This window comes from Oratosquilla oratoria, chromosome 20 (genome assembly GCF_046742065.1).
Source record: "Oratosquilla oratoria isolate Oo_2021 chromosome 20, ASM4674206v1, whole genome shotgun sequence".
NCBI classification, from domain to species: domain Eukaryota; kingdom Metazoa; phylum Arthropoda; class Malacostraca; order Stomatopoda; family Squillidae; genus Oratosquilla; species Oratosquilla oratoria.
Window position 1 is genome coordinate 41,357,294 of NC_134796.1, and position 14,590 is coordinate 41,371,883.

Sequence of the window (14,590 nt, forward strand, 5' to 3'; positions counted from 1 at the left end):
TTTTCTATATTATTTTTTTTTTCGAGGTTCCCCCTTTTCCCTCTCTCTTTCTGTCTCCTTCCCTCCCTCCCTCTCCCCCTTTCTCTCCATCTTTTTCTATCTCTTCCTCTTTCTCTCCATCTCTCTCTCATGGTCTCTTCTCTCATTCTCTCTCACCATACTTTACTGTTGTGTCATCTGATAGAATAATTTTGTAGTAGTCTAATCACTTAAATGTATTTTGTACTCTTTTTCAGACTCAAGGGGGCACTGCTTTTCACAATATTGGCATTGATTGGATCTGGTTGGGCCTTTATAAAACACATTCTCTCCAGCAAAGACAATAAGATATTTGCTATTGTTATTCCTCTCCAGGTGATTATTATTGCTTATTTCCCCCTTGTACCCAAGGCCCCCTTCACCCCATCCATCCATCCATTTATCCCTTACTTGGTCTTCCCTTCAAGTTCACTCCATCCACCTCTGCCTTCCATACTTATCACTAGTCTTTCTTCATTAATTTTTTCCCCCATCATGCCTCGTGTTCTGTGTACAGTGAGTCCTTGTTATACGGTACATATGCGTTCCTGAAAACCTTACCGCAAATTGAAATTACTGTATACCGAACCCAAGTTTCGACTTATGGCAGACATACCTTCTCCCTGTTCTTTCCTCCTCAAAATATCTAATTTTCCCTCCAAAACACGAGCGGATACCGTATCTGTGAATTTTTCGTACCATAAATAGAATGGGTAGTAATTACCAAATACCGTAAGTGTGAATTTACTGGATAAAGAATTACCGTATAAGGAGGACTCGTTGTATCTATGTAAAGGCTTCTTTCCCCTTATAAGGGAGGTAGACACCTAAGGGATAAGCACACCTACCACCCATCCTGCATCCATCCATAGCCCATTTGTTTCCCTGGGTCATAAGCAATGCAGCAAGACACAGCACTAATACAGCAGGGCCTGACAGCCTAAGCTGGTTTACCCTCACTTCTTCATATACATGTATCCACTTTTTTTTTTCTTTAAATAAGTTGTGAAATATATGCCATAGGTATTGAGGAATTTGAAGAGAGAGTTTGAACTATTGATACTTAGAACTCAGATTCTTGTATTTTTTATTTGTGTTTACAGATCATTGCAAATGTAGCCACTATCATTATTGAGGAGACTGAAGAGGCCAGTGCACGGCATGACGAATGGAAGAAGCTCATGCTTGCTATTGACTTCCTGTGCTGTGGTGCCATTCTCTTCCCAGTTGTTTGGTGAGTTGGTCATATATATATATATATATATATATATATATATATATATATATATATGCACATACACACACACACACACACACATGCACATATGGAGGAAGTGGGTAGCTTTAGATATTTGGAGGCAAATGTAGCAGGAAAGGGAGGATTAAAGGTGGAGGTAGGATATAGATTGAGAGAAGCAAATAAATGCCATGGGTGATTAAAAAAAATGTAATGAGAAATAGACATTTTGGAATGGATACTAAGAGGAGATTGTATGAAGGGGTGGTGCCAACAGCATTAACATGGAACATAGAGAGGAAGAGTTTAAGTGTGTTTGAGATGAAAGGCCTGAGAAGTATGGTAGGAGTTACTAGACTAGATAGAGTGAGAAATGAGGAGGAGAATGGGAGTGGAAATGGAGTTGAGAGATAGGATTGATGAAAGAGTATTGGGATGATTTGGACACATGGAAAGAATGAGTGAAGAAAGATTAGTAAAAGAGGTGTGGAAGACAGAAGTGAACATGAGGGGGTGACCAAGGATGAGATGGATGGATGGAGTAAAAGGGGCATTGGGAAAGAGGGGAATGTCTGTTGAGGAAGGACGGGAGAAGACAAAAATAAGGGCAAGTGGAGAATGGTTGTGTATGGATGATGCTGTGATGCATGTAAGGGAGTGGGTGGGGGATGGGGGGTGAGGGAGTATGTGTAAATGATATTTTGACATAGCCTGAAGGGATTTCTCCCCGTTTTTTCTTTTTCTGCATGAGGGGATGGAGAGGGGGGGTTGCCAATTAAATGAAACAACCTTGCTGTGGATGTGCTGTGTCTTGCTACACTGCTTCTGGCCCAGGGCAATGGGTGAGATGCAGGGATGACCTGTCATCCAGGAGGAGCCAAGAAAAGAGGGAGGGAGTGGGAGTGAATGGGAGTGGAATATGTGGGGTTGAAATGGCTGGGGGTGGAGGGGTATGCCTTTGATTTTGGCTACCTCCCTTGTAAGGGGGAAAAAGCCCTTGGTATGTGTCTGTATATATATAAATACATATATATATATATATGTATATATATATATATATATATGTATATATATATATATATATGTATGTATATATATATATATGTATATATGATATATATATATATATATATGTATATATAATATATATATATATGTATATATGAGTATATATGTATAAATATATGTATATATAATATATATATATATATATAATATATATATATATATATATATATATATATATATACACACACACACACACCAAGGTTTTTTTTTTCCCCTTACAAGGAAGGTAGCCAAAGTCAAAGGCATAAGTCCACTCTCACCCATTTCATTGCCATATACTCCCCTCTCATTCACCATCCCTCCCTTCCTCTTTTCTTAGCTCTTGGATGATGGGTCATCCCTGCATCTTGCCCACTCCCCTGGGTCAGAAGCAGTGTAGCAAGACAGAGCACAAGTAATCAATGTAAGAGGGGAGTTATGATATAAGATACCTATACAATTTTTTTCTTCTTCTTCTTACAAAAAGGAGCCAAAATTTTCTTTGTCTTTTTGTTTTATTTTTTCTTGGAAATATTTGAAGTTTACCCCTTTTTTACTTGTTGGTGTGTATGTGAAATAGTTAACCATAGTGTGGATGTTTATTCCAAACCCAACATTTCTTGCAGGTCAATCCGTCACTTGCAGGAAGCTTCCCAAACTGACGGCAAAGCAGCAATGAACCTGAGGAAACTGAAGCTTTTCCGGCACTTCTACATCATGATAGTTTGCTACATTTACTTCACAAGGATTATTGTGTTCCTCCTGAAGGTGAGGTCATTAATACAAGACGTTTTGTGTGATTCTCTCTCTCTCTCTATCTCTCTATCTCTCTCTCTCAACCTCTCTCTCTCAACCTCTCCCTCCCCCCCCCCAAAAAAAAAGTGGATAAGAATAGGAGAAGCACCATCCTCACCCATTTCACTCTAGTCATACCCATCCTTGTTACTTCACAAGGAGCTTTCATAATAAATAAGATAAATAGGTACATTTAAATAACAAACAGGTAAATAATAAATTATAATAACTGAACCGATGAATAATAATAAATGATCATCAAACAAATAATAATTTTGCCTCTGCAGTCACAGCTTCCTTTTTTAACTCTCATCCATTTTCTTGCCAATTTACAGATCACGGTGCCATTCCAGTATGGGTGGCTGGAAGACATGTTCAGGGAAATGGCTACTTACGTGTTCTTTGTCATCACTGGATACAAATTCCGACCTGCCAACAACAATCCCTATTTTAGGGTGTCTTCAGATGATGAGGAAGAGATGGAAGAAGTGTAAGGATGATGTACATTTAAAGAGTATTTACATTTATCAATACGTAAAGACATGGGTGTGTACTTTAATTCAATTAGGCCTTTTTTGATATGTGTGTTTGTACATACCACCACTGCACCACAACCACTACCATCACTATCGCTGCCACCACTGTGCTGCTTCCACCACTGTGCTGCTTCCACCACTGTGCTGCTTCTGCCACCACCACCACATTCAGCACCACCACCACATCCACCACCACCACATCCACCACCACTAAATCCACCACCACCACTAAATCCACCACCACCACCACATCCACCACCACCACTACATCCACCACCACATCCACCACCACCACCACCGTGTCGCTACTGCTGTCACCACCACTGACTACAACCATGACTACCCACCACTATCACCACCACCACCACCACCACCAGTCTCATATACCACCTCTTCATTGTGATATATTGCCCACAAGGATAGAAATGATCATCATTTCTGACTAAATACTAAATATCACCAGCATAGAATTCTCATTCTTTCTTCCAGGTTAACAACAACGGCCCTAACCGAAGGTGTGCAACGGATCAAGCACCAGAGCAAGGGTGACACCTTGGAGGTGGAGGTGTATCAGGATGACGATGAAGTAAACCTTCTCAGTACCACTAAGGAATCGTCCCATGCCTATGATTAGGGGAGACATATGATATGTCGGAAATAAGTTGCCATCTTGTATGTATGAATTGATAAGCTTATTGATTTTGAGTACCATGAAATGTGTGTGTGTGTGTGTGGTTAGATATGTGTATGTAGTTTTCCCCCCTGATCTTTCCTCTTTGTGAGGATAGACAATAAAGGTACCCATCAGTGAAACTCTTCTCTGACATGCAAGCACTTCCTCATTTACAATTATGATCATTTGGGTCACCATAGTCCAACATTAATTTCTTTACACTGCACTTGATTCCTGGCCATAAGCATCACACACACACTCACATAAGAATTTAAGAGCAAACTAGATATGGAGAAATGCAAGGACAGGACACCACGTAAAATAAATACAACTAGGTCAAAACACACACACACACACACACACACACACACACACACACACTCACTCACTCAAAACTGTTTTATGAAGAAAGATTGTCAAAACTATGATTACCAACTCTGGAACAAAGACGAGAAAGAGGTGACTTGTTGACCATCTACAGAATTATGAGAGGTATAGAAGTCCATGATAGAGAAGCCTTACTAAATTTAGATAAGAGAAACACAAGAGGACATGGAAGGAAGCTCAAAAAGTACAGTAATAGAAGAGACCTGAAAAAGAACAGCTTTCCTCCATAGAGTGGTGGATGTATGGAACATACTAGACGAAACAATAGTGTGTGCAAAAAAAAAAAAAAAAAAAAAATTAAGAGCAAATTAGATATGGCGATATACAGGGACGGGACACCATGAGTGTAGCTCCCATTCCCGTAAGATACAACTAGGTAAATACACATACACACAGTCTCTCTCTCACTCTCACTGTCTTTCACACTCTTCCACTATCTCAACCTTTTGGCAGTAGAGATCATGTTATGAAAGTGATGTATAATAGATTTATTCTGTTTGCAAAAGAAGTGTAAATTCTTACTTGTAGTGGAGAAAATGTTATCCTTCGTACACTCCGTTTGCCATGTGGTCAGTCACACTTGGGAACCCTTGTGGAGTAGTGGGTAATATTCCTGCCCTGAATGTCGGAGGCCCAAGTTCAATCCCTGAGAGGTGTTACGCATTTGTTCACATCTCACTTTCGTGGTTTACCAAACCCCCTCGTCAGTGACGGATGTCAAAGTTGCAATATAACCACCAATGTGATCAAATTCAGTACACTGGTTTCAGATTCCTTTCACAGCCACAGCCATTTTAGTTCTAGACACTACACATATGCTAAGCACCATGGTAAGGTATAGAGGCTGTATCATCCATCAGGGGTCAGGCTGGTGGCCCTGCATTGGATTCTTAAGGCTGAATGGCTTCAGTTTTAGTCATGCTGGCATGTACCAGAAATTGAGTACTGAATAGAGATATACAGATATGCTAGTTCATCCTAGAAGGAATACCTGTATTTTTATGTTTTTTCCAAATTTGTGTTCAGTATATACAGTACTACCTCTCATTAACGGACTAAAAGGGGGGTAATGGTGTCCGTTGATGTGAATAATCTGTTGATTTGGAGTGGTTTTTGGGTGGCATAGTCATTGCACAGCACTAAACAACAGCACCTAAAACACCAAAAACACAGGGAAAACACAGCAAACACAGCTAATTAACATCCATTTATGAGAGGTAGTACTGTACTTGCCATTGTCTCGCTCTTGCCATTGGTTCCACTCTCATAGCCATTTCATTAACAGTTTTCTTGTGACCATTTCAACTTTTTATTTGCATACTTTACAAGATGTTCATTTATCTATCTATCTATCTATCAAGGGCTTGTTCCTCATTGTAAGGGAGATAGCTAGTCAAGGCACACATTCACTCACTTCCCTAACCCTTGTTTCTCTCTTGTCTTATGCAGTTGAGTTCATATGGACTGCCTTAAAAAGCTCAGGCATGTTCTCCCAATATGTCTTATTTCCTACTTGCCCCACATCTCTGCGCAATGTATCGTAACATTTCTCTGACTCTGTTTGTTATTTTCCAGATATGCTCCTTTGTTTCCATAAGCTTTGCTTTTATTGTTCGTTGGTGTGGTGTTTGGCAGTATTGTAAAACTGATTTTCATGGTTCTACCCCAACAACAATTTTGAACATCCATCTTTTGCAAGTTGCTCAATGAATACTACACTTAACATGTTCTTCATATAAAATTGCCACGTATAGACTTCCATACAGTACCATTTACCCTGTTTGCTCCTTTGTAAACCCTGACTAGAAGCCTGCAGATGCCATCACCTCTTCCTTTTTCAACCTATTCCACAACATATTTAAAATCTAGAACCTCTTTATTGTCCATTTCATTGGCTCTTTCAGACTCCTGACCTCGTAGTCACGTTTGTATACAGGGGTGCAGACTTGTGCCCTTTAGCTATTTTGCTCTGAGCCAGTATGCCCTCCTTTAGCTCATGAACTTCAACCTTGTTCATATTTTTATTCAAGCTTTTATTATGTCTTGTGCACACTTGTATCTTTGAGCCCTCCCTGCATAGTTGAATTTAAACTGAAGACTTATTTAAAGAATTCAAAGACAACTGAGAGAATGTAGGCAGGAAAGGTTATACAAAGATGGGTTGGGAACAGTTTATTGTTCTGACATTGTTCTTCTGAAGAACTTATTGGTGTTCTGAAGGCCATGTTGGTCACGTCAGAATAACAAATAGTTCCCAACCCATCCTCATTTATCCTTCCCCCACCTAGACCACAGACTCTCGATTTACCAACTGAAAGGTAAACATGCTTGCTGTACAAAGCAGTGGAAATAGGAGGTTGTTTTTCAGTGTTGTGACGGCACTGAACCAGTGGCTAGGTCTCGGATTAGATTCGTGTGTAGGAGGGCAGCAGTATCGGCTTTGCTCAAGCGGAGTTTTAGCGGTGGGGGAGACAAGGTACTGCCCCCCACCACACCCTTGTGGAGATGGGCCCTCCCGCATGTAACTTTGTATTCATCCGTTCAACAATTGTCTGTTTATTATGCAGTCCTTCATCCACCCAGGGTTCCACATTATTGTTTCATAGGTGGGTAACTGGCAGTTGTACAGGTTACATTGTCTTTTATTCACAGTGACAAGCATTTTCTGGTACCCTGTTTGAAAGTTAGAAGCCATATAAATTGAAAATATATGTATATATGTACACATACATATACTTTTTAAAATATGAAACATCAACAAACACCAAAGGGGGATTTCCCCTTGTGGCCTAGTCAAAGCACATACTTGTATCATGAACAAAGAATGATAACTCATCCATCCCTCCTACTTCACCGATAAAGGGTCATTCTGACTTCATCGTGTTGCTTGGGTTGAAAGCGGTGCAGTTAGGTTTAGCTTTTCAACAATAGGGCCTTATAGCTGGAGCTGGTGTATTCCTATTATTTCAATGTATGACTACCTCCCTTATAAAGGGAAGAAGCCTATTGGTAGATAGAATTTCAGTGTATGGTGATCCTCCTCATCTCTGGCAAGTTGAACCAAGGGCATGGGGTCATTAAATTCCATGCTACAAAGTCCTCTGTAAGGGGCAATGTCCTAGACACTTGATAGGAGGGAGTTTCACAACTTTAAACTGAACCGTCATCATAAAGTAGATGGGAAGAATGCCCTTTCAGGCCATATCATTCCTTCATCCATAACAAAACCCAAAGGGGTGTTCTTCTGTACTTCATTATTTATTTTTTAGTGGTTAAGGTGAGTTGTGAATGTGCTGTCTTGCTGCATTGCATCTGACCCAAGGCAGTGGGGGGTATACAAGGATGACCCGTCATCCATGAGGAGCTAAGATGAGAGGGGGGAAAGGGGTGGTGGGAGAGGGTACTTGCCTTTTGACTTGGCTACTTTCCTTGTATGGGGGAAAAAGCCATTTGATATATAGATACATGGATAAAAGGCGAGTTAGCTTTTACTGACATATGGTAGTTATTGTTGCCAGTGATGTAGCAGTTGCCTAGAGTGCAAAAAATTTTTGGGGGCACAAAAATTCAAAAGAATAGAAAAGAATTGTTGTACATACATACATATACCAAGGGCTTATCCCCCTTGCAAGGGAGGTAGCTAAAGTCATAGGCATAAATCCACTCCCACCCATTTCATCTCCCACATTCTCCACTCCCGTTCACCATCCACCCTTTTCTTGGCCCCTCCTGGATGACAGGTCATCCCTGTAGTGATATGTATAGAAATTACCACATAGAAATGTAGTAATAGTGAATAAAAAATGAATCAAAATGTAACAAATATCTACAATGAGTCAAAAATTACCAAATAATCTAGCAATACTATAATTTTATATTGTAGGTTTCAATACCGGTAATGAAAAAGTTTGCACAAACGAGTTTGATTACATCAGTGTTTAGTGTGGTCATGGCCTTAAGAGAGGGCTAGAAAGGAGTGCAAATGGGTTTTGGGTCTCAGTACTTGACCCAGGTGTTGGCAGCCCATGCTACTGATTGTCACAGGGTTGTGCAAATGGGCGATCATATTGAACCTACTGCTCTGGCATAAATACATACGTGCACATACATTTAGCAAGAGGCCCATTCCCCTGTATCAGGAAGGTGGTTGGCCAAGCCATGCAGCCACATCCATTTAACACTCGTTTGTTTTTCGCTTTTTTTCTTAGCTCGAAGAGCCATTACTGTTCCGACATAAGTATTACTCAAAAAAATAACCACTCAGACATTAGATCATTTCTGTACATAATTTTTATTGATTGCAAATTATATGAATTGTCATGAATAAAATGAATTTCTAATGTTTTTATTGTTCTATAAATTCTATAAATTGAAAAATGAACAAAAGCTCTAGATAAGTGAGCATATGAAAATGATTTTCAACTGAGATAACAAGCGGAACAGTTTCTGTTGGACTTAAACAAGAGCTGATGTTCTCCAGTCAGGAACCGCAGTCTTCATTTCTGGAAACAAACTGCAACCAGTTTATATCATGATACTAAAAGAACAAGATAAGGAAAATTGTGTCTGTTTATGAAATTTTGCCTTGAAGTGGTCTTGCTGTGGATCTTGTGTGTGTTGCTGCATTGCCTCTGACCCAGGGCAGTGGGTGGGATACAGGGTTGGCCCATCATCCATAGGAGCTAAGATGAAAGGGAGGCAAGGGTGGTGGATGTGAACGGAATAGGTGGGAATGTTCGCATGCCTTTTGACTTTGCTAACTTCCTTATAAGTTGGGGAAATCCCATGGTATATAGATGAACTCTATAAATATCTATATAGAATTTCTGACAATTTAAACATAGGGTGTGTGCTGGGTAAAAGTTGCTCATTTATGGCCCTTGTCCTGGTATTATCTCGTTATCCTGCCATCAGCTTGGTGCCATATCATGATACAATTAGCTGCAGGGTGTACAATGCTATCTCAACAGCTACCACCATATTTCATAACAGTCAACAGAAAAATTAACATCCCATTATAATCCATACATTATTGAGCACAAAACTTATACTGACCTTAATATGTTTAATGGGTGTGGGGCGCTCACCTAGCGTACCCAGAATATAAGCCCCTTGTTGCCATATCCTAAAACGGTGGGGGAGAAACCAGCTCTGGCTGTTGCGTCTGGATGGAGAAGAGTTGAACCTTGCGGTGTTGTTTTTTTTTGCTTTAGTGGCGTGTTGGTGGAGGAATCGGAATCGTGCTGGTCGTGCATTCTCTTAGTTTTGGGTTAAAATCCCACACTCCTTTCTCATTCCCAGCAGTGACTGTTACCTGCCGCAACAGGCCAAGTGCATCGGGCAAAGGTGACGGTTTCAGCCAAGGCACACCTTCTGGTGTAAGCTCCCCACATTCTAGTGGTGGACAGGATGACCCTTCATCACCAGGTACCAGAGATGGAGGTGGTTGAATGGGTCTTCTTTATGATGTGGATGTATATTTTGCTAACCCCTCCACACACACACACACATACACATGCCCCTTTTTATTTCATGTATAATATTTTTGTGTTATGTGTAATGAATATAACTGTCTTGTCTATAGGAATACTGTTTTACATCTGCCAAGCAGGTTAGATTTTTTATTGTAAGCAACTTTATGCAAAAAGTTAGGGATTGAATTTGATGAAATTTTGTGGAATGATAGAGTATAGCCCAAACAACATTCCATTATATTTCATTGGTGATTTTAACCATAGCCCTGATCTGGGAATTAATTTTTTAAATTAAAATGAAATGCCTTGGCAGAGGTTTGCACTGCGAGTACTTTTAGTTAATATAATTATTATCATTATTACTCACTAACACACTCCCATGCAGTGGGAAGTGAGAAACCCCAGGTAAAGCAAAGTCCTGTTAGTTGCGGCTTTTTTTTTTTTTTCCAACTTCCCCACTTGGCCAAGGCTGTTGGGAAGCAATGTGACATAGCCTGCAGTGGGCTCCAGGAATCAAACTCATGACCACTTGATCATGAGTTTGACACTATCATTATTCACATTACTGAGATACTTGCAAGCCTAGCATATCAGAGCATCATTACCTGTGGGTTGGGGGTCTGGGGTAGAGGCAGCCCAGGACTTGTCTGCCAGGAAGCAAGTTCATAGAAAGGGCATACCACATTCATTTGAATGTGTCTAATATTGTGTTGGGCAGATGTTCATTTGGCAAAAAAATCAGAACAAATAATTAGCTGTTATGAGTGAATGATACATTTAAATGAGATTTATGAATGGTGTGGAAATTTGTTGGCCATGATGTAATTGCATTTGTTACATGGTGGGATTTGTATATTCAAATAACTACTATTTCTACATTTTCCGAGTCATTCTAATTTTCATCACATTTTGGTTAATTTCCTGTAGGGACCTGCTAGCGGTGGTCCTACAAGGAAAACATCTGTGTCATTCTCTCCTACTTCTCTTCAAAGCCCATCAACATCCTCCTTTCCATCAGGTATCAGGCCCGAGATCTCTCAATATCAGTTTCAACTGTATTTTCTCAATCTTTTTACATAAGGAGAGCTAGAACCAGCAACTCCTCTCCTGCTACTACAAGCCAGTGACATAGAAAAGTTCCCACACTAATACAACATAGTTGTCCAATATTTCTTGGCAGAGAGATCTATGGGAAGGCTGAGGACTGTTGCCAGATACTGTGAGGTATGTTTTCAGTCACAGAAACTTGTTTGATTATTATCTCACTTTTGATGCTCTGTTTACACATAAACACGTACATACCAAAGAATCTTCTACCCCATATAAAGAAGATGACAGTCCAAACATACACACATCCCACACCCATCAAAACCCACGCATCACTCCTCCCATTTTAACACCTCATCATCCTTGTACCCACCTCACTGCTTGGGTCAAAGGCAGTGCATACAATGTTTGTAAGTAGCTTTTTTGTTGCTCAGAAGGTGAAAAACTGCTGTTGGTATAGAAAAGTTTTAGAGTTCATGAAAGTATTTCTTAAATATACAGTGTTGCTTATATGTGATATGTTTTGAAGTTCAGATATTATTGCATGGCTTCTGTTGGCACGAGATAATTCAAGACAACTCCTACACAACTGAATAGTTATTCTAGAAAGAAAAAAAAAAGGGCACCAGGAAAATCTTGTTAGTAATGCACTGTCGTATGATTTGAATCAAGTAATTAAGTTTTCGAGACTTACCAGAGGGTGGTAAAAGCAATGTAAATAGCATACTTTCATTTCCTTCAGCAGTTTTAAAAAATTGTTGTCAATGAAAGTAATAATTGTTTGAAGACATTATTTAGGTACAGTATTCCATATGATAAGGAACAAATGTAGGATGGTTTCGATATCAACATCATCTATTTATGGTTATGAACTAGAAAATACTGCTATAGCTAAGATACTGTACTGAAGGTTAAACTGGTCTTATTTTCTCATGGAATTTCTAGCTTTAGTCTTAGGCGTTACAAATATAATTAAGAACTAGGAGTTGCATGTAGTCACGAGGTTTCAAGAGCATGTTGTGAGGTAGATACCGTAGGTTCTTTCAAAAGCTAAAAAAAAAAAATGAATATATTAACTTATTTTTTATGAACAAGTTCTTTGCAAAAAGTCTTATGATTGGCTTACTACGATTGAAGTTCATGGTAACCTAAAAAGTTATATTATTATGTGGCACTGTTGTAGATTTACAGCCTTTGGAAAAGAGCTGAGTAACTGAACAATGATAACACTGAATTAAGTAATAGTGCCCAGATTGCTGGAAATAGTAACAAGCTAAAAAAAAAAAAATGAATAACCATTTCATGCTGTGTAATGGTGTAGAATTAATAACAAGTAGAAGTATACAAGAAAACCTTGGTAGGGTTTCATTTTCCAATCATTAGGTTCCTTTCTCCAAGTCTTTTTATACAAGAGAATTATCACTATGTGTATGTGTGTATTTTATTGTGTGTAGGCATATTCAGTTGCTAAGACTATGAAGTGGTGATATCCTTTGTATATCATTCAGATTGACTGGAAATTCTTATCTGCAGAGACAGTTATTATGTATATAAGATGTAAACAACCACATAGCATAAGTCATAGGTTAAGTTTATTGCTCTAATTTATGGTGTTTAGCAGTTGGCTTTTTCTGACCATCAGTTGTACTAGTCTGTTATTCCATTTAGGTCTGGAGTATCTTCCTTCATGTGGTTGTTTAGCTTTTTTTTTTTTTTAACATGGTAAATTTTATTTTTATTTTTTCAATATTTTTGCAACTTTCACTATTTTTGCAACTAGTGTTTTGTTAGTAACTTATTATGAAAGTAATTATTGAATTAAAGTTTATGCTTTACATTTGTGTATTCAATTAATTCCTTGTCATATTGAGTAAGTGTGAGGTTCTTGCTGTTTACATGAGATCAAGTAATTAGTCACGGTGCAGAGTACACGAGCGTGCTGGTGACGGAACAAGGCAAGGTCAGGAAGGGTGTCAATCACTATAATGCCAGCCATTATGTACAGATGTAAAACTTGGAAACTGACTAAGGTGATTGGGGCAAAATTAAAGAATGCACAGAGAAGAATGGAGAAATCAGTGATGGGCATAGCACTGAAAGACAGAGAGTAAGTTGGGTGAGAGAATAGTGAAAGATATTGTGGAGGCAGTAAAACAGAGGAGGTGAAATTGGGCAGATAAGTTAGTGTGAATAAATGAGCAACATAGCATGTGTGTTAATGAGTGGACACTGCAAGATGGGAGGTGTGCAAGCGGGAGACCAGACTGAGGGTGGAGAGATGAGATAGAGAAGTTTGCAGGAGTAATGTGACAGGTTGGAGCAGTCGTGTGAGTCATGGAATGGTATGAAAGAAGTCTTTGTTCAGCAGTGGACTCAGAGTGACTGATTGATTGATTTAGAGTTTGAAAGGAGGCTTGGCCTTCCTCTGTAGAGGAACACCAACTGCTACTTTATCACCTCATGGTACTGAATGTGAGGTAGTGACTGAGCCAGACAGTACATTCAGTGACTCAAAAAAATTCCTTGTATTTAAAACTTCAGTATTGCAAGTATAAACACTAGCCTGCTGGTGAAGGTATATGATGGTGGGGACAGGAGACCATGATCTTTAGAAGTTCCTAGTCACAGTCCACATGGTGGGTAGTGCTAGCCCACTAGTATGGACATATAGTGTATTTCTTATTTACATGACAATAAAACAGTCATTTCAATGTAATTTACATCTTTACTGTGAATATACATAAAATACATTGTATGCCATTTGATATTAAAAGAATAAATTAATAAGTTGTAAAAACAGAACAACTTTATATCATGAAAGACTAGTACAGTATACACCTTTTAAATATCTACAGAAAAATAACTTTAATGGTGTACAGTTTGGAGACTTCCAATTGCATTTTGGCAGCGAACACATAAATCACTGTCTTGAGGTGCTGTGTGCTTTCGACAACGCTCACATCTAGCTCCCTTTGCAGGGCTTGTTTCTATGATGAACAGACTATCTGAAACTTAAACAAGTTTATCAACAAATGTTTAGCATTTCTCTTAATTTCAGTAGGTGCATACAAGTATAGGACATGAGCAAACAAGTAAATTGTATACTTTATTATGGTAGTTGTGGCCTTGCAAGGACATTGGAGACCATCATCTCTGCTGCCCATTCTCAAAATCCATCTACACTCACTTCTCCATCTGGAGGTGGAGCCTAGAGGATCTGTCACACAGTCTCCAGAACAAACCCAAGATCTCCATTAACTTTGACCATTTCCCTCCCTTTTTTCACATAAAATGTGCTGACAACTGCTCCTCCTCTTTCTCATACTAGCTGGTGACATGAAAACATACATAAAATGAATGGATATAAACAAGACTA

General features: G+C 39.1%; 2 protein-coding genes across 7 annotated transcripts in view; one reads left to right on the plus strand and one right to left on the minus strand.

Moving 5' to 3' along the window:
* LOC143036488 (protein GPR107) overlaps window positions 1-12,509 on the plus strand; it is a 28,713-nt gene extending 16,204 nt beyond the window's left edge. For 2 of the 4 annotated variants that reach the window (XM_076203894.1, XM_076203897.1), the window contains exons 10-14: window positions 237-354; window positions 1,122-1,252; window positions 2,929-3,070; window positions 3,433-3,587; window positions 4,123-12,509. In XM_076203894.1, coding sequence (XP_076060009.1) covers window positions 237-354; window positions 1,122-1,252; window positions 2,929-3,070; window positions 3,433-3,587; window positions 4,123-4,267 — 691 coding nt within the window. In that variant the 3' untranslated portion in view covers window positions 4,268-12,509. The remainder of the gene's footprint in view (window positions 1-236; window positions 355-1,121; window positions 1,253-2,928; window positions 3,071-3,432; window positions 3,588-4,122) is intronic. The other 2 variants (XM_076203895.1, XM_076203896.1) reach the window with 2 other exon arrangements.
* Window positions 12,510-12,916: 407 nt separating this feature from the next.
* IleRS-m (Isoleucyl-tRNA synthetase, mitochondrial) overlaps window positions 12,917-14,590 on the minus strand; it is a 39,887-nt gene continuing 38,213 nt past the window's right edge. For 2 of the 3 annotated variants that reach the window (XM_076203892.1, XM_076203890.1), the window contains exon 19: window positions 12,917-14,225. In XM_076203892.1, coding sequence (XP_076060007.1) covers window positions 14,080-14,225 — 146 coding nt within the window. In that variant the 3' untranslated portion in view covers window positions 12,917-14,079. The remainder of the gene's footprint in view (window positions 14,226-14,590) is intronic. The other variant, XM_076203891.1, reaches the window with a different exon arrangement.